This window comes from Scyliorhinus canicula, chromosome 17 (genome assembly GCF_902713615.1).
Source record: "Scyliorhinus canicula chromosome 17, sScyCan1.1, whole genome shotgun sequence".
NCBI classification, from domain to species: Eukaryota; Metazoa; Chordata; class Chondrichthyes; order Carcharhiniformes; family Scyliorhinidae; genus Scyliorhinus; species Scyliorhinus canicula.
In genome coordinates, this window is record NC_052162.1 from 75,539,526 (window position 1) to 75,567,435 (window position 27,910).

The 27,910-nt window shown below is 45.1% G+C and overlaps 1 protein-coding gene across 4 annotated transcripts in view; it reads left to right on the forward strand.

The window, feature by feature from the left end:
- Positions 1-665: 665 nt before the first annotated feature.
- The window catches only part of diaph2 (diaphanous-related formin 2), an 878,670-nt gene continuing 851,425 nt past the window's right edge, over positions 666-27,910 (forward strand). For 3 of the 4 annotated variants that reach the window (XM_038775000.1, XM_038775001.1, XM_038775002.1), the window contains exon 1: positions 666-1,106. In XM_038775000.1, coding sequence (XP_038630928.1) covers positions 996-1,106 — 111 coding nt within the window. In that variant the 5' untranslated portion in view covers positions 666-995. The remainder of the gene's footprint in view (positions 1,107-27,910) is intronic. The other variant, XM_038775003.1, reaches the window with a different exon arrangement.

Below are 27,910 nucleotides of genomic sequence, written 5' to 3' on the forward strand. Positions count from 1 at the left end.
TCCTGCAGCTGCTGCCAAAATGGCTACAGCTCGGAGAGCCCACACATTTATACTCCGCCTACTGGGCGGAGCCAGCAGGCAGGGATCTACCCCCGTACCTGTAGTACAGGAGCTTTACCATAATACCCTTGTATGCAGTAAGTATACACAATACAACAGTGGTGACTACCACACTGCCCACAATATTGTGGGTTTTTCTATTCATTACTTTATCAGAGTTACAAAGCCAGAGCTCAGAGTGTGGACAGGGGCAACCCCCGAATCCAGCTCCTTGGCTGCTCCAAAAAACAATTCAAATTGAATCCAATTCATGGTCTCCACAAGAGAGACATACCAGATCCAGACATTACACCTGATCCCAAGCTCATTTTAGCCAAAAGGCCAAGAAGTGCTACGCTTGATCTCAACCAAAAGGCTTGTGTTTGCGTGCAGGAGGCGGCTTCTCAGAGAACAGCTGTCATCCCTGACCCAGTCTGCCTGGATCCACATGTGGCAATCAGTCCGCCCACCCCTTACGTCACCTCAAAGGAACCCAGTGACGTAACCACTCGCCCGCGGCTCGTGGGGGCGTGGCGGGGTCGGGGGGGAGTAGGAGGAACGGCGACGAGGGGGCGGGGTAACGCGGCGGAGCAGGAGAGGGGCGTGGCATAGAGGTTGCGCCTGCGCCGTTGGCGGCAAACGGTTTTGGCTTTGACAGGAGGTGGTGGAGGCGTTTGCTGCTTGGGTTATGGCCAGAGGGCGCTGAACTTGAGCTCACCGGCAAGCCAGAGAGAGAGAGTGTGGGGAAAAAAAAACCGTCGCGTGTGTTTTTTTAATGTGGGTGCAGGAAGGTGGATTTTAAAATAAAATAATCATAATCGAGGCTTGAAGAAGCGATGGAAATGTTGGGCCGGGCCGCCCAGCACCGACACTTGTAGATAAATACACACCCTCCCCCGGGGGAGACAGTGTGTTGCACCCGCCCGGATCCTCACACTCTCTGTGAACTGTTCAACATGGACGGGCAGCAGCCGCAGACAGGAAGCGAGTCGCCGCCCCGCAGCCGGGACAGGTCCTCCTCGAAGAAGAAACCCCCCGAAGATGACCCAAGAAACAAAACCAAGCTGGTGAGTGCCCTGCGACCATTCACACCCAGGCTTCAGCTCCTTGTGCTCTCCCCCCCTTCCCCCTCTTCTTCCCGAAACAGTCAACCAACAGCTTGCTCCATGTAAAGTCAGATTATCGTGCAATCGCAGGCCCCTTCTGGTTGCTTGTCACAAGTGCCAAATGCACACCAGTGATCTCTGTTACACTTCCAAACACTTTGAAGAAACCTTCATTTCAAAAATGTATAGTCTGCTGTCAAGTGCAGGATTGCATTGATCAGCAACTTGATCGTATTTTCTTTCGGCGCACGCACATGTTGCTGAATGAATCACTCGCCTATTCTCTCCAAGTTGTACAACCGTTGTGTGAGATCCTGAGGGCGAACATTTCTTGCTTGGCGGTCAGTTTCCATGATTTGTGTATTTAAAAATAATCCGAAAAGCACCCAACATATTTCTGATTTCCTATCACTTTGTTATTCCCTACGGAGCAGGAACCACCCACTTCAAATTTATTCCCAGAAAAAAAAGCACTTTGACATTTTAGCACACGGCACATCCACTGAACAACGGCCACACAACCCGTTCCCCAGATTGTAATAATTTGATTCAAACCACATTGATACATGGGTTGGGGACATTTGATGCCAGGGCAGTTTCTCCAGATGGTAAGACTAAATCAGAACAGAAAGAGCGAATAAGAAGTTGGCACCTTTTTTTCAATTCTTGTCTAGGAGTTTACTCATGCCAAACATAAGCATGTGGGTGCGAAATGTAAATATGTTGATTTCAAATCTAACACTGAAGTTTTGCTTCTTTATTTTATGTCCATACCTAATGCACTGGTTCAGCTCATGAATTTATTTTTGGATTGGAGTCTGCATAAGCAGTTTAGATGGGGAAATTTGTCACTGGACTAGTAATCCAGAATACATAGAACATACAGTGCAGAAAGAGGCCATTCAGCCCATTGAGTCTGCACCGATCCCACTTAAGCCTTCACTTCCACCCTATCCCAGTAACCCAATAACCCCTCCTATCCTTTTTTGGTCACTAAGGGCAATTTATCATGGCCAATCCACTTAACCTGCATGTCTTTGGACTGTGGGATGAAACTGGAGCACCCGGAGGAAACCAACGCAGACACGGGGAGAACGTGCAGACTCCGCACAGAGAGGGACCCAGTGGGAATCGAACCCTGGCGCTGTGAAGCACCGTGTTTTCCACTTGTGCTACAGTGCTGCCCTGCCCCTACTTTGGGGTCATGGGTTCAAATCCTGTCATGGCAGCTGGAACTTGAATTCACTTAATAAATATGGAATATAAAGCTAATCTCATTCATGATAATGAAGCTATAATCAATTATCATAAAAAAAACATCTGGTTCAATGTGCCCTTTTATGGAAGGAAATCTGTCATTACCTGCTCTGACTTATGTGACTCCAGACCCACAGAAACGTGGTTGATTCTTAACTGCCCTATGAAATATCACACTAGGGCAATCGGGGATGGGCAACAAATGCTACATCCCTTGAAAGGGTAAATAAAATAGTTAAATCACCATGAAAAAAACCCTAAATATGTATCTTGTAAGAACTTTTTTAGCTAGAAAGTACCTGGATGTGACAGTTTAACATGCTGATGTCTATTTAAGGGGAAGTGATTCTAACACTAGAATGAGCTGTTACATCACCAAAGAGTGCTGATATTAATGACTGGTATTGAAAGGATGATTTGCATTTGTCTCCTGTAATTAATATCATCAAATTAGGTAACCGATTGCTGATGATTTTAAAGTATGTATCTATCATTTTTTTGTGAGATATTGAAACAAACAATTAGGCACATTTTTAAAACTTCCCATTTGTATTGCATGTGTTATTAAAAACATGTAACAATACAATACAATAATTTGTTTTATTAGTGTTCCAAAGTGGGTGCCTTGCATTGTATAGAGTAGTTTTGGTTTATTTCAAGTGAACTTTCAGACGTGTTGCTTGGGCCTACGTTCATTCTTCTAGGAATCCGTATCTTACATTGACAATTTACTGATGTCAAACATAAACATGTGGATGCCAAATGTAAACATGCACATTTCACATATCTAACACTGCTTTGAAGTTTTCCTTCTTTCAAATCCTTGCCTAATGAACTGGTTTAACTATTGAAATCCTTTCTTAAATCTCCTCCAGGTAGTGCATTGGAGCAAAAAGAGGTGAAATGCTGTCATTGGTCTATTATCAATGTTTTAATAGTTGTAAGGACAAACCTACATTTGGCAGCTACAGCCACCCATTGAGTTGTGCATTCCATTGCAAATATTGTGACCTTTAACTGAGTTATTTGACTTCAGTCTGGCATCTTTCTGAACATTCGTGTATTGTTGGTCCAGTAAAAACAATATAGTAGTTTTACCACTCTTACTATTACTTTTTATGGGGTTGCACAGTTGCTTGTGAACAATGTGATTAAACCTTGTAAGTTATCCTTTTGTTCATTTATTTTATACAGTTGACCTTTTCAAGGAAATGAGCAAGCCTAACAGAAACAGTTCTTTCTTGAGTACATGATGTGACTCGATGTTAGTGTGCTTGAAGGCACAAAGTGGTTACTGTACTCACCAATGGGCTCATCATATAATGGATTTTAAAGATTGTTGCATCCTAAATTTTAGCTAGCTTGTTGAATCACAGAATAATACCATACAGAAGAGGCCCTTTGGCCCATTGAGTCTGCACTGACACATGAAAAACACCTGACCTCCCTACCTAATTCCATTTGCCAGCACTTGGCCCATAGCCTTGAATGTTTTGACCTGCCAATTACTCATCCAAGTACTTCTAAAAAGATGTGAGGCAACCCGTCTCTACCACCCTCCCAGGCAGTGCATTCGAGGCCGTCACCACCCTTTGGGTAAAAAGTAAAGTTTTCCCTCACATCCCCCTTACACCTCTTGCCCCTCACCTTGAACTTGTGTCCTCTCATGACTGACCCTTCAACTAAGGGGAACAGCTGCTCCCTATCCACCCTGTCCATGCCCCTCGTACTTTTGTTCTCCTCGATCAGGTCACCCCTCCATCTTCTCTTCTCCAGCGAAAAGCTTATCCAACTTTTCTTCATAACTTAAATGTTCCGTCCAGGCAACATACTGGTGAGTTGCCTCTGCACCCCCTCCAGTGCAATCACATCCTACAATGTGGTGGCCAAAATTGCACACAGCACTCCAGCTGTGGCCTCACAAAAGTTCTACACACCTCCAACATGACCCTGCTTTTGTAATCCATGCCTTAATTGATGAAGGCGAGTGTCCCATATGCTTTTTTCACCACCCTATTAACCTGCCCTTCTGCCTTCAGAGATCTATGGACAAACACACCAAGGTCCCTTTGTTCCTCGGAACTTCCCAGTGCCACGCCATTCATTTAATACTTCCTCGTCAAATTACTCCTTTCAAAGTGTATCACCTCACACTTTTCAGGGTTAAATTCCATCTGCCACTTTTCTGCCCATTTGACCATCCCATCTCTAGCTTCCTGTAACCCAAGGCACTCAACCTCACTGTTAACCACCCAGCCAATCTTTGTGCCATCTGCAAACTTACATATCCTACCCCCATATAGTCATCTATGTTGTTTATATAAATGACAAATCACAGATCCCTGTGGACGCTGGCTTCCAGTCACTGAAGCAGCTGCTGCCATCACCCTCTGTCTCCTACTTCTAAGCCAATTATGAATCCACCTTATCAAGTTACCCTGTATCCCATGTGCATTTACCTTCTTTATAAGTCATCCATGTGGGACTTTGTCAAAGGCTTTGCAGAAATCAATGTAAACTGCATCAACTGCACTCTCCTCATCTGCACACCTGATCACATGCTCAAAAATTAATTCAAATTTGTTAGGCATGACCTCCTTCTGACAAAGCCATGATGACTATTCGTGATCAAACCTTGCCTTTCCAAGTGGAGATAGATTCTCTCCTTCAGAATTTTCTTCAATCGTTTCCCTACCACAGAAGAGAGACTCACTGGTCTATAGTTCCCTGGCTTATCTCTACAACCTTTCTTAAATAGCGGGACCACATTAGCTGTTTCCAGTCCTCTGGCACCTTCCCAATGGCCAAAGAGGAATAAAAAATTTGGGTCAGATTCTCTGCAATCTCCTCCCTCGTCTCCCACAGCATCCCGGGACACAATTCATCCAGACCCGAATATTTGTCCAGTTTTAAGCCTGCCGACACCTCCAGTACTTTGTCACTCCTGATGTTAATTTGCTCAAGAACCCCACAGTCTCTCTCGCTGAGTTCCATATCTACTTCCTCATTCTCTTGGGTGAAGACAGATGTGAAGTATTCATTCAACACCCAATCAATGTCCTCTGCTTCCACCCACAGATCACCCTTGGTCCTTAATGGGCCCTACTCTTTCCCTGGTTATCATCTTCCCATTGATATACTTATAGAACATCTCGGGATTTTCCATACTTTTACCAGCCAGAGCTTTCTCTCATCACCTCTTTGCTCTCCTAATTGCTTTCTTAAGCACCATCCTGCACTTGGTGTACTCCACGAATGCCTCTGCTGATTTGCTCCCTTTGTGCTTGCTAAAAGCCTCTCTTTTCCTTCCCGTTGGATCCCGAATATCTCTGGTCATTTATGGTTCTCTGGGCTTGTTAGTCCTTCCTATTACCCTCGAGGGAACAGGTTGGGCCTGTACTCTCCCCATTTCCTTTTGAACGCCCCACACCCCCCACTGCTCTTCTGTCAATTTCCCACAAGTAACTCTTTCTTGCCTTATTTTACTAAAATCCGCTCTCCCTCAATCCAAAACCTTTTTTGCAACTTGTCTTTTTCTTTGTCCATAACAAACTTAAATTGTACCATGTTGTGATCACTATCACTAAAATGCTCCTCCACCAACACATCAACCACCTGTACTGATTAATTCCCTAGAATTAGGTCTCACACTGAGCCTTGTTGGACTCTCCATATTGAGCTAAAAGTTCTCGCGTATACATTTTAAGAATTCTACTCCATCTAAACACTTAATACTATCACTATCCCAATTAATGTTGGAAAAGTTGAAGTCACCTAATTTAGTTACCCTAGTATTTTACACACCTCTGTGAATTGCGCACATATTTGCTCCTCAATTTCCCACTGACTATCTGGGGTCTATAATAAACAACTAGCAATGTGGATGTCCCGCTTTTATTCCTATGCTCTACTCACAAAGCTTAATTTGATTCTTCCTCCAAGATATCATCTCCCCTTGCTGCAGTAACTGACTCCTTAACTAATAATGCAATGCCTCCTCCTCTTTTACCCCCTCCTCTGTCTCGCCTGAAGATTCTGTATCCTGGGATGTTGAGCTGCCAATCCTGCCCCTCCCTCAACCACGTCTCCGTGATGGCTACTATATCATAATTCCACATTTCAATCTTTGCCCTTAACTCATCTGTTTTACCTGTAATACTCCTGGCAATAAAGTAAAGGCCATCCAGCCTTGTCTTGCTTCCATGAAACTTACTATTACTGTATTCTCTCTGACGTGATTGCTTTTCTGTACTGTGCTGTGTCCCTATTCTGCTCACACTTCATGTCCCCTCCCCCTGCTGAATTAGTTTAAACTCCTCCCAACAGTACTAGCAAACCCGCCGGCAAGGATGTTTTTCCGGGCGGCATGGTGGCACAGTGGTTAGCATTGCTGCCTACGGCGGTGAGGACCCGGGTTTGAATCCCGGCCCTGGGTCACTGTCCGTGAGGAGTTTGCACATTCTCCCCGTGTCTGCGTGGGTTTCACCCCCACAACCCAAAGATGTGCAGGATAGGTGGATTGGCTATGCTAAATTGCCCCTTAATTGGAAAAAATAATTGGGTACTCTAAATTTATTTAAAAAAAAAGGATGTTTTTCCAAAATTTATTTCATGACAAACATTTATCAAAACAGGTTGCAGCAAATAAACACCCCGGAAAACATACTTCCCAGCAATGACTATCTAGTCTACAATTTTTTTTCCTTTTTCACTCTCCCCCATCCCTTCTGCGATGAGCAACTCTTCAAACATGGTCACAAACATCCCCCACCTTTTCTCAAACCCCCCTGCAAAGCCCCATAACTCATACTTTATCTTCTCAACTGCAGGAAGTCATACAGGTCACCCAACCAAGCCGCTACCCCCGATGGCGATGCCAACCGCTATTCCAGTAAAGTTCGCTGCTGTGCAATCAGAGATGCGAAGGCCATGACATCGGCCTTCCTCCTCTCCATGAACTCCGGCTTCTCTGAAACTCCAAATATCACCACAAAATGGTCAGGGTCCACCTCCTCCACTATCCTGGCTAAGACCATGAACACTCTCACCCAGAATCTTCCCAATTTTCCGCAACCCCAAAACATGTGCGTGTGATTTACTGGCCCCCCACCCACACCTTAAACTGTCAGGCTCATCTTGCACAAGAGGCGGTCCCGTTTAGCCTATGCAGTGCCTCACTCTATACTCCTCAATTGTTCTTCCCTCCCAACTCCGTTTATCATTTCTCCTTGATCTTCAGCACCCGCTCGCCAAAGCTGCTCGCTGCTCCCCCAGTCACTTGTGTATATATTCCCAATTCTTCCCTCCCCTTCCACATCCGGAAGCAGTAGTCGCTCCAACAGGGTGTATCCCGGCAACCTAGGGAATCCCCTCCTGACCTTTCGCGCAAAGTTTCGAACCTGCAGTTTCCTGAACTCACTTTCCCTCGGCAGCGCCGGCAAGGATGTTAGTCCCGCTCTGGTTTAGATGTAGACTGCCCAGCTTGTACAGGTCCCACCTTCCCCAGAAACGGTCTCAGTGGTTCAGAAATCTAAGCAGGACTTAATCACCATTTTTTCCCTCAAACACCACTAGTGTGTTTCAGTTGTAACCGATTTCGAATTTTTCATAACTATGCAGCCAAAAAGATATCAAAGGGAACAAATAAGATTCGTGGGAGATAAACTCATCGCTGGTTGGTAAGTCTAAGATTAGGGGTCATGATCTTAAAATTAAAGCCAAACACTTCTCCCAAAGGGTAGTGGATGTTTAGAACTCATTCCTGAAGTGGATATCTATGCCAGCTTAATTATAAAACTGAGCTTGATAGATCTTTGTTAACCTTTTAACCTATAAAGAGATATGGGCAAAGGCAGTTATTTAAGCGATGCTGCAAATCAACGCATCTCATGAAAGAGGGACAGGCTTGAGGGGTGGAATGGTCAATTCCTGTTCCCATGTTTGTATCTCGGCTGCCAATTTTTGAACTTGGCAGTTAATTTGGAATTAATTTGGGCTAGGCTAAAATTTTTAGGCTCAATATTAAAAATTCCAGACAACTGAAATGAAAATCAACCTTCTACAGAAAGTATAGTTGTAAGTCACCCAAAATTTAGATGTGATAGCTAGATAATTCATATTGGGGCTGGATACAGTGTTTAATAGGTAAACTCAGTATTACAATTCGTGTAGATGTGCAAGTATAAGCTTTTGTGAAAATTATTCCATTTTCTATTTTAATGTTTTAAATGAAATATTTTGGTTCCGGACTTGAAATATAGGCTTTTGTGCAACCGATGGATGTCCAGAATTGTTGAACAAATGCTTATTTAGAGCTAAAAGAAGGGGAGTGTGTCGAATTGGGAATTTTCAAAGAGGGCCAAATGGCCCCCCCCTCTGTTCAGTGTGATTCCATTCCATGTTCCCATTATGTTCCACAGAGTATTGTGTCAATTCTCTAGTGATTCGTCTTCATTCACTCACCATTCTTGCTAAATAAAAAGAAACTGATCGCAGCATTCCTTTTTTGCACAAGAATTGATTAGGAGGCAAGCATAATGAGAATAATGGCTAATGATAAATTTGAGAATCTGTTTCTTGTGGTTACCATTGTCTGAATTAAACATAGTGCAACAAATGTTGCGATCAATATTTAGCTATCATCTGACAACTCTGTGGTTATCTATAAATGAATGGGTGCATATACTTTCTTTGCTCCTCCAATTAAATGAATGCTGCAATGTCACGAGTTTCACTAAGGACACAAGAGGAGACAGTTGCTCTGACTCTGCCTCTCTAAATTGTAGATCAAAATAACTTCAACCATTGTAAATGGAAGGAATTCCAGAAAATCTGGACTGAAATGCCAAGTTATATTTTTGACACTGTCTTTGTGTCCATATTGATTGACTAAATTTATGATTTATTAACAATATTTCATACTACCATACAACTTCTGTACCCTGATTTTTTTTTTCTTGACTAGTCGTTCTCAGTATTAAGTAGTTGAAACAATTCTGCCAGCTGAATTGGTGAAAAAAATAATTGTGAATGAGAATACAGATGTACAGATTATTGCAGTGTAAAAGGGGAGGCCATTTGGCCTTCATGTCTGCATCGGCTCATTGAATGAGCATTATGACTTAGTGCCATTCTCCTGCCTTTTCCCCATAATCCTACACATTGTTTCTGTTCAAATATTTATATGATGCCCTCTTGAATGCCTCCAATAAACCTACCTCCACCACATTTCCAGGCAGTGCATTTCAGACCCAAACTACCTGCTGTGTGAAAACTTTTTTTTCTCACAATGTATTTTCTTCTTTTACAAATCACTTTGAATATGCCTCCTCGTTCTCGATCCTTTTATGAGTTGGAACTGCCTGCCTCCTTAACTGCTTTCTCCGACCCCCTCATGATTTTGAACATCTCTATCAAATATCCTCTATTTTGACCCCACAGTTCACTGTGGAGTAGTTTTGTGTATTGATATGCGAAGGTGCAGTAGGAAATTCTACTTGGACTTCGATCGCAGCAGGGGATTCCCCTGCTGGAAGACAGCTTAAATGTTTCCTTGAAGAGATCAGAAACATCCTCACTGACTGAGTGGAGAACCTGGCTTGTGAACCAACAAAATGGAAAAGGTTTATTCGAGAAGGCATTGAACATCATGCAGAGAGCACACAAACCTCCAAACACCTAATCTGCATCACCCTTTGAATGCATGTGGCAGAGTCTGCAGATCATGCATTGGACTTGAGAGCCATCTCAAAATCCAGGGAACTGGAGTGGAAGCAGGTCCTCTTTGATCCCAAAGGACTGCTTAAGGAGTGGAAATAATTTATTACCTAGCTTCACAAATGGTTATACTCACTTGTACTTCACTACGATTGATCATGTAAAGTCAGTGTAGTATAGAACTAGTAATAGCACATTTATACCACAGCTGAATGTAAAACTAGTGGGATGAATATTGTTTTCAACCAGGCAGTCTGTTGTAGTCTGTCTGCAATGCAGGAGAGAATTCTTTGCAACAGTGCATCTGCAGAGGTTCTCTCCCATGGCTTCACCAGTTAATCACTTAAATGAACTTCAGATATGTTCTTAAGAAGTATGGCCATGTTCCAAGCTGTTGAACGCAACTGGTGATAAGAAGAGGAGTAATCTCTCATCACTGCTCTCTGGTTTCAGCTGGGCCTCTGATTCTAGAGACTTGTGCTACAGTTTTAATGTAGTGGTAAACTGAAGCTGTTTTGTAGAGATATTACAAGTTATATTATGTAGGCTTTTAATTAAGTTACAATTATGCAACCACTACAGGGAGGCATGGTGGCACAGTGGCTTGCACTACTGCCTCACAGCTCCAGGGTTCTGGGTTCAATTCCACCCTCGGGTGACTGTGTGGAGTTTGCACTTTCTCCCCGTGTATACGCGGGTTTCCTCCGGGTACTCCGGTTTCCTCTCACAGTCCAAAGATGTGCGGGTTAGGTGGATTGGCCAGGCTAAATTGCCCTTAGTGTCCTAAAAAAAAATAAGGTTAATGGGGGTTGTTGGGTTACTGGTGGGCTAGAGTAGGGTGATCATTGCTCGGCATAACATCGAGGGCCGAAGGGCCTGTTCTGTGCTGTACTGTTCTAATTCTAAAAAAGTCCTAAGATGTGCAGGTTGGTGGATTGGCCATCATAAATTGCCCCATAACGTCAAAAAGGTTAGGTGGGGTTACTGGGACAGGGTGCAGCTGTGGGGTGAAGTAGGGCCGTTGTAGACTCGATTGGCCGAATGGCCTCCTTCTGCACTGTAGGGATTCTAAGTTTGTATAACTCTTGTCCTTTCTGAAGAGTTTCTGTTTTCACAGCAACATAATAGTACTATGATTCACATGAAATGACACATTTCAAAATAGATTTGTCTGTCCACAGGCTTTCAGGAGTTCAGTTCAGAGTGAAATGTAATATGTCCCCGTGGAGTCTGCTTCTGCTCCAGAACAGTATGTACTATATTCTCAGGGCATTTGAGCACATTTAAACCTGCCTTGTGTGTTGTGCATGTATGCAGCATTGACCATGTGTTTCATGGTGGTGACTCCATGATACGTGACTGTCCTGGAATGGGCTTTCCTCCCTCCTCAAAATAAAATGCAACAGAATTAAGTGACAGCAAAGGCTGGATTTTTGCTTGGCCGGCTGAATCAAAACCTGAAATGTGTCACGTTGGGAGAGAACTATTGAAATAAGCATTGGTTCATCGGGGCCCTTGGTGGTCAGGTGCTGGGCAGGCTGCCACCTGGGCGTTCCTCGCCGAGGCCCAGAAATGAAGCAGAGTCCAATTTATTAGCGGGGCTGTTCTTGCCACTGCCATTGCCAGGAAAAACCCGGCTAAATGTGCTCGACATGGGACTCTTTTTCATTTGTGTTCAGTCATGCTCAACGATAGAATCCATCTGGATAAAGATGAAAGGTAATAAAGGATCAATCACACTAATTGATGTGGTTTATAGACTACCGAAGAGGTGGCGAAAGAAATATGCATAAAAATGAGTGAGTGGAGTAAAAGAAGCATAGAACAATAATCATGGGGGATTTCATCAACTCTGATATTAATTAGAGAGGAGGTAGGTAAGGGGATAAGGAAATGGAGTTCCAACAAAGTGTCCAGAAATTATTTTTAACCCAAAATGTAAAGAAACAAAGAAGGGAACATTTGCTATTCAATCTCAGTGTCGGAATGAATGAGAGCAGATGAGAAAAATAAAGGCTGGGAACATTTAAGCAGTAGTGACCAATATAAGATGAGCTTTGAGATAAAGAGGGGACATAGCTTTAAATTGAGAGGAGATAGATATATGACAAATGTCAGAGGTAGGTTCTTTACTCAGAGTAGGGGCCTCACGGTAGCATGGTGGTTAGCATCAATGCTTCACAGCTCCAGGGTCCCAGGTTCGATTCCCGGCTGGGTCACTGTCTGTGTGGAGTCTGCACGTCCTCCCCGTGTGTGCGTGGGTTTCCTCCGGGTGCTCCGGTTTCCTCCCACAGTCCAAAAATGTGCGGGTTAGGTGGATTGGCCATGCTAAATTGCCCATAGTGTAAGGTTAATGGGGGGATTGTTGGGTTACGGGTATACGGGTTACGTGGGTTTGAGTAGGGTGATCATTGCTCGGCACAACATCGAGGGCTGAAGGGCCTGTTCTGTGCTGTACTGTTCTATGTTCTATGTTCTAGTAGTAAGGGCGTGGAATGCCCTGCCTGCAACAGTAGTGGACTCGCCAACACTAAGGGCATTCAAATGGTCATTGGAGAGACATATGGACGATAAGGGAATAGTGTAGATGGGCTTTAGAGGGGTTTCACAGGTCGGCGCAACATCGAGGTCCGAATGGCCTGTCTTGCGCTGTAATGTTCTATGTTAACGATAGAGAAGGACGTAAGTATGATGAATTAACAGATTGAAGAAAAGTTGGTTTTCAGGGGCTGAGAATAGGTGGTGGGGAAATAAAACAGGCAGCCACATTGGCAAACAACAATACCTGTACAGAATAACAATGGAAAACATTTAAAATATTAGGTAGAACAGAGAAACGAGTATTTCTGGAAAAAAGACATACAACCAAAACTTTTTGTCTTGCACTCATCAGGATAACTCATAAGTTGGCAAGCTATCTAATGAGTGCAAGACGAAAAGGCTTGGCTAGTATGTCTCTTTCTTTTTCAGCAATATTTAAAGCATTGTTCAGCTGACTGCAGGAAAAATATATTCTGCTATAAGGGAAGTACAAACTATACACTAGTGGGTTCCATGGACGAGTATAGACATACGGGAGCACTTAATGTATGCTTAGACAGTAGAGGGAAGTACATGATAAGAGAAAATATAAAGAAGTTATGAGTGAAATAAAAAAATTACATTCGGAAGGCAAAGTGAAACCATGGAATTACATTATCAAGGACTATAAAACAAAACAGTAAAATACTTTACAGCATCTCAATAAAGTAAAGAAGGCTGTAAATGAGAATAGGATCATGAAGGAATGGTATGATAACACCACATGTAATGGTAGAGGTGGTAGAAATATTAAATAATGAGTCCACTTTACCAGGAACACAGGGAAACTGAATAGTAGACATTACATTGCTCATCTCTCATCATTCAATGAGATAAGAATCTTTACAATAAAAAAGCAATGTATTGAATACATCCTCTGGATGGATTGCATCCATGTATTTTAAAATACATAAAGAAACTTGAGAAGAGGCAATATTACTCACATTTATGAAGAGAGAAGGGAGCTAACGTTTGGATTCTGGATGACTCTGCCACAGATGCTGTCAGACCTGCTGAGAGTGTCCAGTATTTTCTGTTTTTGTTTCAGATTCCAGCATCCACGGTAATTTGCTTTTAACTACTCATATTTAACCATTTTTTGGAAAAACCTGTAGTACCAGAAGACTGGCAGATAGCTAATGTAATTACTGTATTTAAGAAGGAATCTGAACTTGTCTGGAGAATTATAGACCAGTCAGTTTAACACCAGTGGCAAGAAAAATAATGAAATTATTACTAAATTAGAGAATAGGAGTACATCTAGAAATTAAATAATATTTAATAATGAACAGCATTGATTTCAAAAAGGAAAATCTTGCATGACCAACATTATTACATTTTTGAGCAATTATTATAATGCAATGATAATTTATCTGGATTTTCAAAATCGATATAGTACCCAACAATAGGCAACGAGTAAGGACCGACTGGCAGAATGGATTGCTGGCTAGCTTCAAGACTGAAAGCAGCGAATGGGCAGAAAAGATAGTTGTTCAGAGTGGCAGAAGGTTGGATGGTGTTCAGCAAAGATCAGTGCTGGGACCACTGTTGTTCACAATTTGCGTTTAACAGTTTGGATGTTGGTATCCAAAACATTATTTCTCAGTTTGTGGATGACACAAAATTGGTGTTGGAGGAGCCGGGTGGTAGTTAATACTGAGGAAGTTTGCAACACATTACAGGAGGACTTTATAAACTTGCAGAATGGCCAAATAACTGGCAAATGCAGTTCAACGCAGGTAAATGTGAGATAGAACATTTTGTCAGGAAGAATAGGGAGGTCACTTTGTTGAAGGTGACAGTCTAGGTTGGGTGGAGGAACAAAACAATCTCGGAGTACAAATGTTATGTCACAACATGCACCCATGTATTTTAAAAGAAACTTGAAGAGGCAATATTACTCACATTTATGGAGAGAGAAGGGAGCTAACGTTTGGATTCTGGATGACTCTGCGACAGATGCTGTCAGACCTGCTGAGAGTGTCAGCAAGACCAATCAAAGGGAAATAATTAAAAAGATTGGAAGTTATTTTAAATCTGTAGTGAACCTTGTTTAAGTCACACTTAGATGATTACATGCACAGTGGCTAGTACTGTTGCTTCACAGCTCCAGGATCCCAGATTCGATTCCCGGCTTGGGTCACTCTGTGCGTAGTCTCCATGTTCTCCCACTGTCTTCGTGGGTTTCCTCCGGGTGCTCTGGTTTCCTCCCACAGTCCAAAGATGTGCAGGTTAGGTGGATTGGCCATGCTAAATTGCCCTTAGTGTCCAAAAAAGGTTAGGTGAGGTTACTGGGTTACAGCGATAGGGATGGAGGTGTGTGCTTAAAGAGGGTGCTCTTTCCAAGGGCTGGTGCAAACTCGATGAGCCGAATGGCCTTCTCCTGCACTGTAAATTCTATGATTCTATGCACTTCTGGTTGCCATATAATTAAAAGGATGTAGAGGCATAGGAGGGGTTGTTGTGAAGAACGACAAGGATGATAACGGCAATGCATGGCTGCATATGTCAGCAGTGGATTGAGAGACCTGATTGATTGTCTCTTGAAGGCTGAGGGGTGACCTAATTGAGGTCGATAAAATTATGAGTGGTTTTGGCCGAGTGGAGACGGAGAAAATGTTTCCTCTTGTAAAGAAGAGGCCATTGGCAAAAGACAGTGTCCAAGATCTCCAGGAGGAAATTCAGCTGATGTGCTGCTTCCTGTTGTAGATGTGGAATGCAAGTAGAAAATGTCTTTGTTTTCAATACATGTTATTATTTGATGCTTGATCTTAACCATAATTCGGAGCAGAAATAGAACATTTCAGTATCCGACCGTGCTCCGTCGTTGAATATAATCTGATCTACATTTTGTTGTGATTTTAAATTGAGCTCAGAATATTTAAAAAGCCTTGAATTCAGATTTGTGATTGTGCTTACGTATTAAACCCCCCGCTCATACTGGTCAATATGTCTTCTGTTTAGTTTTTCTTTGGGTGGTTCGACCATTATTCAGAATATATGATAGTGGTAACATGGCAGCACATTGGTTAGCACAGTTGCTTCACAGCTCCAGGGTCCCAGGGCCGATTCCCGGTTTGGGTCATTGTCTACGTGGAGTCTGCACGTTCTCCCCGTGTCTCCTTGGGTTTCCTCGGTGCTCCGGTTTCCTCCCACAGTCTAAAGATGTGCAGGTTAGGTGAATTGGCTATGCTAAATTTCCCTTTGTTTCCAAAAAAGGTTAGGTGGGGTTATAGGGATAGGGAGGTGTGAGGATAGGGTAGATGTATGGGCATGGGCAGGGTGCTCTTGCCAAGGGCTGGTGCAGACTCGATGGGCCGAATGACCTCCACTGTAAATGCTATGATTCTATGATATTGGGAGTAATGGATGTGAACCATCGTGCCTCAATTTGTCATGTGAGGGTCTTTCATTTTAAATATTTCACTTTTGTATTTTGAATATCAGTCTGCTAACAGTATGCTTATTCGAAGTGGATGCATCTCATTTTGTGTGGTTGCATCAGTTAGAGAAATATATTTCCCAACAACAGCAGAAGGAAATGTATTCTTGAATGTTCCTTATTTTATTAATACTTGTGTGCTTCCTATATAAAAATGGATGAAGTTGTGGTCAGTATTGAAAGACTACACCCAGCAGTTGTGCTATTAATCATGAACTTTTTACTTGTGTACAGTTCTGGTTGCCACACTACCAGAAGGCTGTGTATGCTTTGGAGAGGGTACATAAGAGGTTTACTACTATGGAGGGCATTAGCTGTGAGGAAAGATTAGATAAATTTGGTCTGTTCTCACTGGAACGACCGAGGTTGAGAGGCGACCTGGTAGAGATCTACAAGATTATGAGTGAACAGAGTGGATAGTCAGATGTTCTTTCCTAAGGGAGGAGAGTCAAGTACTAGGGGGCATAGGTTTAAAGTGTGTGTGGAAAAGTTTAGAACAGATGTACGAGGCAAGTTGTTTTACACAGAGGATGTAAATATATGGATGGCGCTGCCTGGGGAGGTAGTGGGAGCAGGTACGATAGTGGTATTTAAGGGACATCTAGACAAATATATGGATAGGGTGGGAATGGAAGGATCCGGACTCCGTAAATGCAGATGATTTTAGTTTAGGCAGGTACCATGGTTGGCAGGGGCTTGGAGGGCCGAAGGGCCTGTTCCTGTGCTGTATTGTTCTTTGATCATAGAGAAGATAAAGTATTCATGAGGAATGCCCAAAAAGTAATTGAAGGGCAATTGTCAGAATTTAAAGCACTGTCAATAAAATAGGATTTCCTTTTAACAACATGAATTGTAGTTTTGGGCAAGCCAAAAAGCAGCTGAAAACACAATATTTTGGTACTTGCAGTTACCCATTTATGCTTGCAAATGGTGAAGAATGGCAAAAGCAAATTATTTTTTCCATTAGATAACTAAGATTTATTTGGTATTAATAATTTTTGTCCAACAATATTTCAAATAAGTAGATCAATGGTTTATAGTAGATCGAGATCATAATAGAAATTTTGAATTCTTGTAACTATATAAAATCTGGAAGTGGTGTTTTTTCAGTGTAGCTGAGAGGTTGCTAAGATTGCTAAATTATCTAGCTGTTGTGCTTTAACTTTCTATAATTAAAAGTCTAATACATCTTAAGAACATTAAATTACCAAATCAGTGCAGATGCTCTGTTTCCAATTGGCAGTGGCTGACGAGGGCTAACTGTAGTATCTGAGTAGAATTATCATCTTTTGGTTTGACATAACCAGAACAGAGCACTACTTCCAGAAGCATGAAACATTAAATGTTTGTGAGTTTTCCGACCCTTGTTCCCAGGCTTCAGTTAAGCATTTTATTACATCAGAATTTTCAAAGACTGCTCTTGATAATTGGCACCAGGCGCTGTTTCCTTTTTACAACATCAGCCCATTTCCTCTTAATTTATTTCATTTCGTTTCATATTACATTTGCGAAATTATGTACTGCATATCTGGTTTGCAATCTCTACCACGGGTTCAGTAGAATGTGAAACTTTCTCCCACAATGAGTGGTCGAAGTGAAGAGCACAAATACACTTAAGGGGAAACTAAATAAGCATAAGGGAGAAAGGAACAGAAGGTTATGCTGTCAGGATTAGATGAAGAGGGGTGGATGAAGGCTCACCTGGAGGCATGAGCAGTTGGGCAAAATCATTTGTTTCTGTGCAGTCTGTGTATTTCTAAGCAAGTTGAATGGCATCATAGAATGGTTAACAGCACAGAAGGCCTCTCTTCGGCCCATTATATCCAAGTTTGCATTCTGCAATAGCAATTTAACTTGTCACCCCACCCTGCCGTTCTCTGCAGTCTTCTTCAGACAACTATCCCATTTCCTTTGAAAGCCATGATTAAGTGTCTCCACACAAACTCAGGCACTGCATTCCAGACCCTAAGACCTGCATTAAGAAGATTTTCCCTTTCGTTCCCTTTGGTTCTTTTGCCATTGACTTTAAAGTGGTGTGGTGTGCTCTGGTTCACCTTTTTAAGGTGAATGACAACAGAACCAAAGGCAATGTGATTACAGCAGCGTGTGAGTCACCTTACTTGAAAAATGTTTGTTCCTATTTTTGATTCATCAGGCACATTTTTTTAATATCCAAAGTTAAACATTGGCTTGAATTTTGCAGTTGTAATGATGGCAAAATGGTCAGCATTGTCATCATTACCTTGTGGAACTGACAGCAACGTTCAGTATCTGCAAGTTCATAAATCGACATGTTGCTGTCACTGATTTTCTGCTCTTTCAGTGGATGCGTTGAAGGTGGAAATCTTCAGAAATCATTGATCTGACAAGAATGTCACATTTTGTGCTCTAATGTTATTGTTAAAACACCCCCCCCAAAAATATACTTTGTTAGTGAGGTGTTAACTAGGGTTTAAGAGTGTGATAAGGATACCATAAATTTTGAATTAATTTTGTTTGATATATCAGCTTCTAATGGGTATTTCCTAATTTTTATTTCAATCTCTTTAAATTTGATAAAATATGACAGATAGTGAATTTTATTTCCTAGTTTGCTGTTTTGCGATAATTGTTCAGTGGGTTTGACTGTTTATCTTGCCTGACAATATCTCTTGTCTAGCGAAATCTCTTGCTTGAGACTTGGAGATCTCCTTCACTTGGTGCCTTATTTAAATTAACATTGGGAAAGGAAGAATCCATGCCGTGGACGCCTTTCTTCATGGTCAGTGGTGTTTTATTGCTTGACCGCTGACCTCCATGTCCAGTCCCTTTATTTTAGCAGAATCTGCGCACTGCTAATGTCTTCTGCAGTTTGTAGCAATTAATCATTACTGAAGAAGGCCCAAAAAGAAGGATCCAATGTTAGTTCTGTGATTGCATTACATGTGATTTATGAATCTACTTTTCATAGTTAGAACTCGTGAGTTACTAGTTTGCAGGTTGCCACTAGTGGCTTTCTGCAGAGCAAACTTTAATTTGTATGCAAGCCTACTCTGCAAGTCTTAATCGTTGTCACTTGTCTCATCACATGTGCTGGAATTCTCCAGCCATTGGGATTCTCTTTTCCTGCTAGCAGCGCATCCCTGCCTATGGGTTTCCCAGCAGCGTGGGGTGGCTTAAATGGGATATGCCATTGACAAGTGAATGGAAGAAAGAATCCCACTGGCAGTGAGCGCGCCGCTGAGAAACATGGCTGGAATACCGAAGAATCCCGCTTATGTTCTCACTCTCCGCAATAGAAGACCGTGCCTTTTCGATCAAGCTGCTGCTTTCTTTGGTGCCTTTTATTATAATTATAAGATTTGTCAGATTGTTTTGGGACTGTTTAGAAGGTACAACGATGTTGGTCATGTGACCTATTGTGAAGTTTGCCTGAGCGGAAGCATGTATGGTTTGATTGCTTGAGATCAAAGGTTGTTTTACTGGGAAGATGTAAGGTGTTTAGTGTTGAAGACAATGGTAAATGCAGCTATGATGCTGGTGGTAGACTCAAAGGGCGGGATTCACCGCACCCGGAGTATCCCCGCAACGGGGCCACGCTGTCCCGATGCCGGCGCACGAGGAGAATCAGCGCCATGGCGTCGGTGCGGCTGTACGCGGATGGGCCGCCCAGTTGGGCCAAATGGCCGTTCTAAAAAGGCAGACTCCCACCGGCGCCGTCCATACCTGGTCGCAGTCAGCAGGAACTCTGCACGCAGGGTCGGGGGGGGGGGGGGGGGGGGGGGGGGGGGGGGCGGCCTGTGCCGGGGTGGGGCTCTGCTCCATGGGGTGCCTCCGATGGGGCCTGGCCCGCGATCGGGGCCCTCTGATCGGCGGGACGGCCTCTCGCTCCCCGGGCCTATTTTCTTACGCGCCGGCCCCTGAAGTTACTCACCAAGTTGCGTCGGGATCGGCATGTTGAGGGAGGCCACCGTGCATGTGCGGGTTGGCGGCGGCGCCACTGCGCATGTGCGGGTCCCACGACGCACAGTTCGCGCCAGGATGGGAAGCTGGAACGGCATGAACCGCTCCAGCGCCAGGGGCCAGAATCGGTACACTCAGCGTCTCGTTCACGCTGTTGTGAAACGCGATGGCGTTTCCGATGGCGTGGATACTCTGCCGCCGAATGGGCGAATCCCGCTCAAAGTCTCTGACATGTGGCACAGTGGTTAGCATTGCTGCCTATGGCGCTGAGGACCCGAGTTCGAATCTCGGCCCTGGGTCACTGTCCGTGCGGAGTTTGCACATTCTCCCCGTGTCTGCGTGGGCTTCACCCCCGCAACCCAAAAATGTGCAGGTTAGGTGGGTTGGCCACGCTAAATTGTCCCTTAATCGGAAAAAAATAAATAATTGGGTACTTTAAATTTTAAAAAAAGTGTATGAAAGTGCCAGAATGGTGTTGAAAATATCGAGTTATAAATAGTTTTTCAAACAAAGGGTCTCGACGCATGGGCGGGTGACCCCGATTGGCTGCGGCGTTCAAGGGGGCGGGGCGATGCAAGGCTGGGTGTGCGCTAGCCATTGCGCGCAGTTGGGCGACGTAGGATGCAGTGCCGATGGCTGTCCAACTGGGCGCGTGATGCTAACGGTTGTTGCCCTAGTTCGGAGCTCCTCTCTGGTACTCTGCACGATAGCTCAACTCTTCCCCCACCACCAGTCGGCAGTATGTGACCTGCAGCTCCGTGGTCAAGCTGCTCAACGGCTGGCACAACGTCCGCTTGCACTCCCATGATGTGAAATGTGGGCTCTGAAGTGGTCATCCGTCTGGGACTGGGGTGGATGCACCTGACAACAGGAACCGCTACTGGACAGTGAAATTGAGGCCAGCTCAGGTTTATCAGTGAGGAATACTGATCAAATGTGGTCGGTCAATGTGGCTGACAACTGTCAACTCTGGAAGAAGCCTACATAGTCATCGTTTTGTGTCTTCGTTTTCTGGAAACCAGGATGTAAGTGATTTTGCTGAGAATGAAGAAGGAGATAACTTGGATGTTTGGAGAGTGTAATGTAGTGGAACCAATAAGTAATATTGTGACATTGTGTGTGTTTGACAAGTTACTTCATCTTGACTAAAGTCATAGTTTGTAAAGGAAAAACTAGATTGTACTTTTTTCTACACTTTAAATTTCTAAAAAAAAAGGGAATATATTTAAAACAGTTTTGTGTAAATGTCGTAAAAAGTCAAAAACTTGGACTTCTGGTGGCGTGCGCGAGCGGGGCGACCGCAGCAATGAGAGCTCCCGCCGGTGGCCACGAATGGCGGCGCTTTCGGGGATTTTCCCGGTACATCGATCACTCACCGACTATCGTCGGCCGTCGGGGGCAGCCAGCGGGGCCGGTTTAAAGACCGGCGAAGAACTCCGTGTGGGTGTCGGGCGGCAGGGGCTGAGGCGCTGGGCCCTGCCCGGTGAGGAGGTCGGAGCAGCGGGCGCGGAGCCAAAAGGAGGCCAAGGCGGCAGGCCCGAGGCCAGGGCGCGATGTAGGTGGGATGTCCCACATCGGATGGCTCCCACCTCAGATGAAATAAAGCTGAAGTCCGGTCCCAGGGCAGCTCTGTAGGGGAGAAGAGGAAGAAGTTTTAAAGATGTTTGGTGAAAGTTTTTTTTTTCCTTCCCTTTTTTTTGTGTGAAAAAAATCAGATTGATGAAGGACAGGAGGGTGAAAGGGGGAAGAAAAGAAAGGAAAAACAATAAGCCGCTAAAGGATGCAGTCAGGGGCAGCAGAGTAGCATGGTGGTTAGCATAAATGCTTCACAGCTCCAGGGTCCCAGGTTCGATTCCCGGCTGGGTCACTGTCTGTGTGGAGTCTGCACGTCCTCCCCCTGTGTGCGTGGGTTTCCTCCGGGTGCTCCGGTTTCCTCCCACAGTCCAAAGATGTGCGGGTTAGGTGGATTGGCCATGCTAAATTGCCCGTAGTGTCCTAATAAATGTAAGGTTAAGGGGGGGGGGGTTGTTGGGTTACGGGTATAGGGTGGATATGTGGGTTTGAGTATGGTGATCATGGCTCGGCACAACATTGAGGGCAGAAGGGCCTGTTCTGTGCTGTACTGTTCTATGTTTTATGTTCTATGATGCGAAGAGCAGCGTCGAAGAAAGGAGGAAACGCGGGTTCACCGCTGAATGAGAGGCCGAGCAAAAGTGCTGACAAGATGGCGGAAGCCGAACCGCATGGTGGGGCCGCACTACTAATGGTGGAGAAGATGACCGAGGTGATGGCGGTGGAGCTGGAAAAACAGTTACGAGGCACATGGAGGCCTTGAGGAAGGAGACGGCGGTCGCATTGACGTAATTGGTGGAGAAGGCAATCGCCCAGGTGAGGGTGGCTGTGGCAAAGACATCGGCCGAGGTGAGAGAGCAGGGTGATAAGATGAAGGAAGTGGAGGAGGGTGGTGGAGGTCAACAGAGAACTCTGAGCAAAGTTTGAGGACTTGGAGAACCGCTCAAGGCTGACCTCTTCGCTACCCCCTTCTCCATTACCATATCCACCCAATGAGGAGCATAGCATGGTGGTTAGCATCAATGCTTCACAGCTCCAGGGTCCCAGGTTCGATTCCCGGCTGGGTCACTGTCTGTGTGGAGTCTGCACGTCCTCCCCGTGTGTGCGTGGGTTTCCTCCGGGTGCTCCGGTTTCCTCCCACAGTCCAAAGATGTGCGGGTTAGGTGGATTGGCCATGCTAAATTGCCCGTAGTGTAAGGTTAATGGGGGGATTGTTGGGTTACAGGTATACGGGTTACGTGGGTTTAAGTAGGGTGATCATTGCTCGGCACAACATTGAGGGCCGAAGGGCCTGTTCTGTGCTGTACTGTTCTCTGTTCTATGACACTGCAATTGCCGAGTATTCCGACCCCTTAACCCCTGCCAGCAAAGCCTTCCCCACCGCAAAGAAGTCAATCTGCGTGTATACCTAATGGACTGCTGAGAAAAACAAGTATTCCCGTTCCCTTGGGTGCAGGAACCTCCAAGGGTCCACCCCTCCCATTTCCACCATTAGCCCAGCCAGCGCCTTCGCCTCGCCCCCCCCCCCCCGCCGCACGATGGGACCAGCGAGCGGGGCCATGATCTGTCCAACCTTGGCTCCTGCACCAAGTTCCAGTTTCCCCCCCACAATCAGTTTGTGTGTGTCCAAGTCGGGGATGGCCCCAAACACCACCTTCGCGAATCCCACGTCGCCCCAATTGGGACCGTATACACTTAACAGCACCACTAATCTCCCCTCCAGCGCCCCTGTCACAACCACATATCGAAAAGCCGATGTGGCAATGCTGCAGGAGACTCACTTGAAATGAAATTGACAAAATTAAATGAAAATTGCTCATTGTCACAAGTAGGCATCAAATGAAATTACTGTGAAAAGCCCCTAGTCACCACATTCCGGCACCTGTTCGGGGAGGCTTGTACGGGAAATCGAACCGTGCTGCTGGCCAGCCTTGGTCTGCTTTCAAAGCCAGTGATTTAGCCCTGTGCTAAACCAGCCCACTTGAGGGTGAAGGACCAGAGGCGGGATTCTCCCCTAACCGGCGGGTCCTGGCGTAGCGGAGTGGCGGCAACCACTCCGGATTCAGGCCTCCACAAAGGTGCGGAATTCTCCGCACCTTTGGGGGCTAGGCCCGCGCCGGAGTGGTTGTGCCACATAGACTGGCACCAAAACCGGCCCCAACGGCCTTTGACGCCCGCCCCACGGCATCTGGGCTGGCCGAAAGGCCTTTGCCGGTTCGCGCATGCACCGGTGCGTCAGCTGCCGCTGACGTCACCACTGGCGCATGCGCAGTAGGGGGGTTCTCTTCCACCTCCGCCATGGTGGAGGCTGTGGCGGCGGCGGAAGGAAAAGAATGCCCCCACGGCACTGGCCTGCCCGCCGATCGGTGGGCCCTGATCGCGGGCCTGGCCACCTGCGGGGGGTCAGAGACTTTTGCCCCAGGTGAGACTTAAAAAGGGCTGGGTCAGTCAAGCGTTTCACTCTGGATTTGACGGAAGGGCTTGAGAGGTAGCGGTGCTGGTCAGCAAAAGGGGGACTGGAACGTGGTGCAGGAGCCAAGGTTGGAAAGATCACGACCGCGCTCGCTGGTCCCATAAGGGGGGGGGGGGCAAGGCGCTGGCTGGACTAATGGTGGAAATGGGAGGGGTGGACCCTTGTAGGTTCCTGCACCCTTGTAGGTTCCTGCACCCTTGTAGGTTCCTGCACCCTTGTAGGTTCCTGCACCCAAGGAAACGGGAGCACTCGTTTTTCTCAGCAGTCCATAAGGTATACTCGCAGATCAACATCTTTGTGGTGGGGAAGGCTTTGCTGGCTGGGGTTCAGGGGTCGGAATACTCAGCAATTGCAGTGTTAGACCATGCACCGCATTGGTTGGATGTGGTACTGGAGAAGGGGGTAGCGTAGAGGCCGGGGTGGAAACTGGTTGTGGGGCTTTTGGGGAACCATGTGTTCTGTGAGAAAATTGAAAAGGTAATTAAGGAATATGTAGGTTTCAACTGTACGGGTGAGGTGTCGAAGGCAGTTGTCTGGGGCGCTCTAAAGGTGGTGGTGAGGGGTGAGGTAATTTCATTTAAGGCCAGGGTGGACAAAGAGGAGAGGTTGGAGCGGCAGAGGGTAATAGATGAGATGTTGGAGGTAGATAGGAGTTATGCAGAAGATGGGGACCCAGCGAAGCTGGAAAGGAAGGAACTACAGGCAAGCTTTGACCGAATGTCTACCAGGAAGATGGTGCACCAACTGAGGTGCAAGGGGTGCAGTTTATGAGCAAGGAGATAAGGCAGGTCAGCTCCAGAGGGAAGCAGTGGCAAGGGAAATTCTTCAGGTGAGGGATAGGGCGGGGAAGTTGGTGGTGGCTCCGGAGCTGATTAACAAGATTTTTGAGGAGTTCTATGAGAAGTTGTAGGTCAGTGCCACCCGGGGGAGACCGTGAGATGCAGGAATTTCTAGATGGGTTGGAGTACCCGAGGCTAGGGGTGGGGGATAGGGCTACATTAGAAGGAGCAGGAGATAAAGGATGGGTTTCCGCTGGAATATTATAAAAAATTTAAGGATAAATTAGCACCCCTGATGGTGGGGATGTTTGAAGAAGTGATAGGGAAGGGGGTGTCACAACAAACCTTGGGGCAGGCATCGATTTCACTGTTGCTAAAAAAAGATAAGGATCCGACGGAGTGTGGGTTGTATAGGCCCATATCACTTCTGAACGTGGAGTCAATTCATTTCATTTCATTTTCTTTTCTTCCATACAAAAGTGTTGGCAAAGGTATTGGCAGGTAGGCTGGAGGAGTGCCTCACGAAGGTGATAGGTAAGCATCAGACGGGGTTCGTGATAGGGAGGCAATTTTTTCGAACATTAGGAGGGTTTTGAACGTCGTTATGGCACCTGCGGAAGGGAAGGAAACAGGTGGTTGTGGCATTGGACGCCGAGAAGGCGTTCAACCAGGTCGATTGGGGGTACTTGATGGCAGTTCTGGAGCGGTTTGGGATGGACCAAGATTTGTGAACTGGGTAAAGCTACTATATAAGGAGCCGAAGGCGAGTGTCCGCACAAACAACATCAGCTCGAGATACTTTTCTCTCCACCATGGGACGAGGAAGGAATGTCCTATGTCCCCCCCCTGCTGTTTGCACTTGTGTTTGAGCCGTTGGCCATCGCATTAAGAAGTTCGGGAGCATGGAAAGGAATAGTGGGAGGGGGGGGGGGGGGGGGGGGGGGGGGGGGGGGGGGGGCGGATAGAGCATAGGATGTCCTTGTATGCCGACAACCTGCTGTTATATGTGTCGGAACTAAGTGTGTCGATAGGGGGAATATTGGAGCTACTGTGAGTGTGAAACAGGAGGAGAATAAAAATATTTTTAAAAAAGTCATAAACTTGGAAAAATCATGCATTTGAAATAAAGTTTCAAAGTTTAAAGAAAAAGAGAATGCCAGCCGTGACTGGCCTTTAAATATGAACAATGGAGTCCTTCTGCCAGAAGCAGCAGCAGATGTCACGTGCTCTGTACATCCGTGCTTTGGAGAGATTCCTCCATTTTGTAGGTGCAAAGCAAGCAACAGGACTGTGTGAAGAACTGAAGATGGATTATTTTGTAATAAGAAAGAGGGCCAGAGACACAAAACAGGCCAGAATATCATGACTGAATTTGTTGGAGAGAGCTTCCTGGGAGAGTCCACACAGAACAAAGCAGTGCTGGTGTGAGCTGTATACAGAGCTCCAGGCCCTCTGGTGAACAGCCCATTAAGAAATTGAAATTGGGAACAAAGAAGGACGAAGATGATTTCTAGACGTATGGCTTTAATTGTGCCAATGCATATCCGGATGCAAAGCATGTGTGTGTTATATGTAGGGAAGTCCTGGCAAATGAAAGTTTAGAACCCTCAAAACGTGAAAGGCATTTTGAAGACGAAGCATGGTGAATTTGAGAACAAACCTCTTGATTTTTTTCAAAGGATGCAGTGGGAATGTTAATTGTCAGCTGACGTCCTTCGCAGAAATGTACCATTGAATGACAAAACAAGTGAGATCGTGAGGCCCAAGCAGGCTCAACTGCCTCATTAATGGTAGGTAATGAAGGTCGGCTGGCGTGGGTCCTGATGGTCAGCCGGTTGGTAAAAGTGGGTCCCAGGAAAAAAGGTTTGAAAAACACTGTTGAAAACTGTCCATTTACCAACGATGAATGAGAGTTGGGGGGGTCAAGAATAATTAATCCGCATTCCTACCTATTGCCATGGAGAAGCTGCAGAGGCAGCAATTTTTGTGATCCAAATGACAAGCTTCCCTCCAAATCAATAAATATCACTGGCAGCTGTTTTAATGCAGTTAGCAAAGAGAAGACTCTGCTTAACTCTGCGAACTACCACAGGAGGGAGATGGTCCCTTGATGAAAAGAGGCATCTGCAGCTCTTTCAGGTTTCTGCGAGATCATCTTGACATGACCAGAGGGGAGGAATAAGCAGGGTAGGCTTTACTGCTGGTAATGGATTCAAACAACTTGCCAAAACCCACCGAAAGCACCTGGAAGGGGTCACTCGAAGATATGACTTGGCAAAATGGGGAAATGTGAACCCAATGGATGCTGGGAACAATTGTGGACTGTTTGCTATAAGGCTAATTACATGGAGAGTGTGATGTGCACATTGTGTAGAAGAGTAATACTAACAGTTTGAGGCCAAACAAATTTCGAGCAACTTATTAAGCATAAGAAGTTACACTTAACAAATCAAGACAATTGGACTCCTAGCAAGATGGTCCTTGTTTCCAGTGATCCTAATGGCTATGGATGGCTCATGGCACATTTTCTCTTGTCTCCTTATATTGTCATCAAGTCTGTGCCACAAAATTCTTGAAGATCTTTCTTTTTATCCCTTGTTGATTGGGAATTTTCTTGAGTTGGCATGTCGAGATTGTGTTATCTGTCTGACCCTACCAAGGGTCCAATGAGAAGGAGGAATTGAAGGAAATTAGTATTACTAGGAAAATAATGCTGGAGGAATTTACATGACTGATAGCCTACAAATCCCCAGGGCCTGATAATCTGAATCCCAAGGTACTCAAGGAGGTGGCTAAAGAAATGCAGTGGTTGTTGTTGTCCAAAATTCTTTAGCTTCTGGAACAGTCCTGACAGATTGGAGATAGTAAATGTAACCCCGCTATTTAAAAAAGGAGGAAAGGAGAACACAGGAATTACAGATCAGTTAACTTAATGAAAGTAGTTGCTTATAAAGGATATGATAACACAACGCTTAGAAAATATCAACAAGGTAAGACAAAGTCA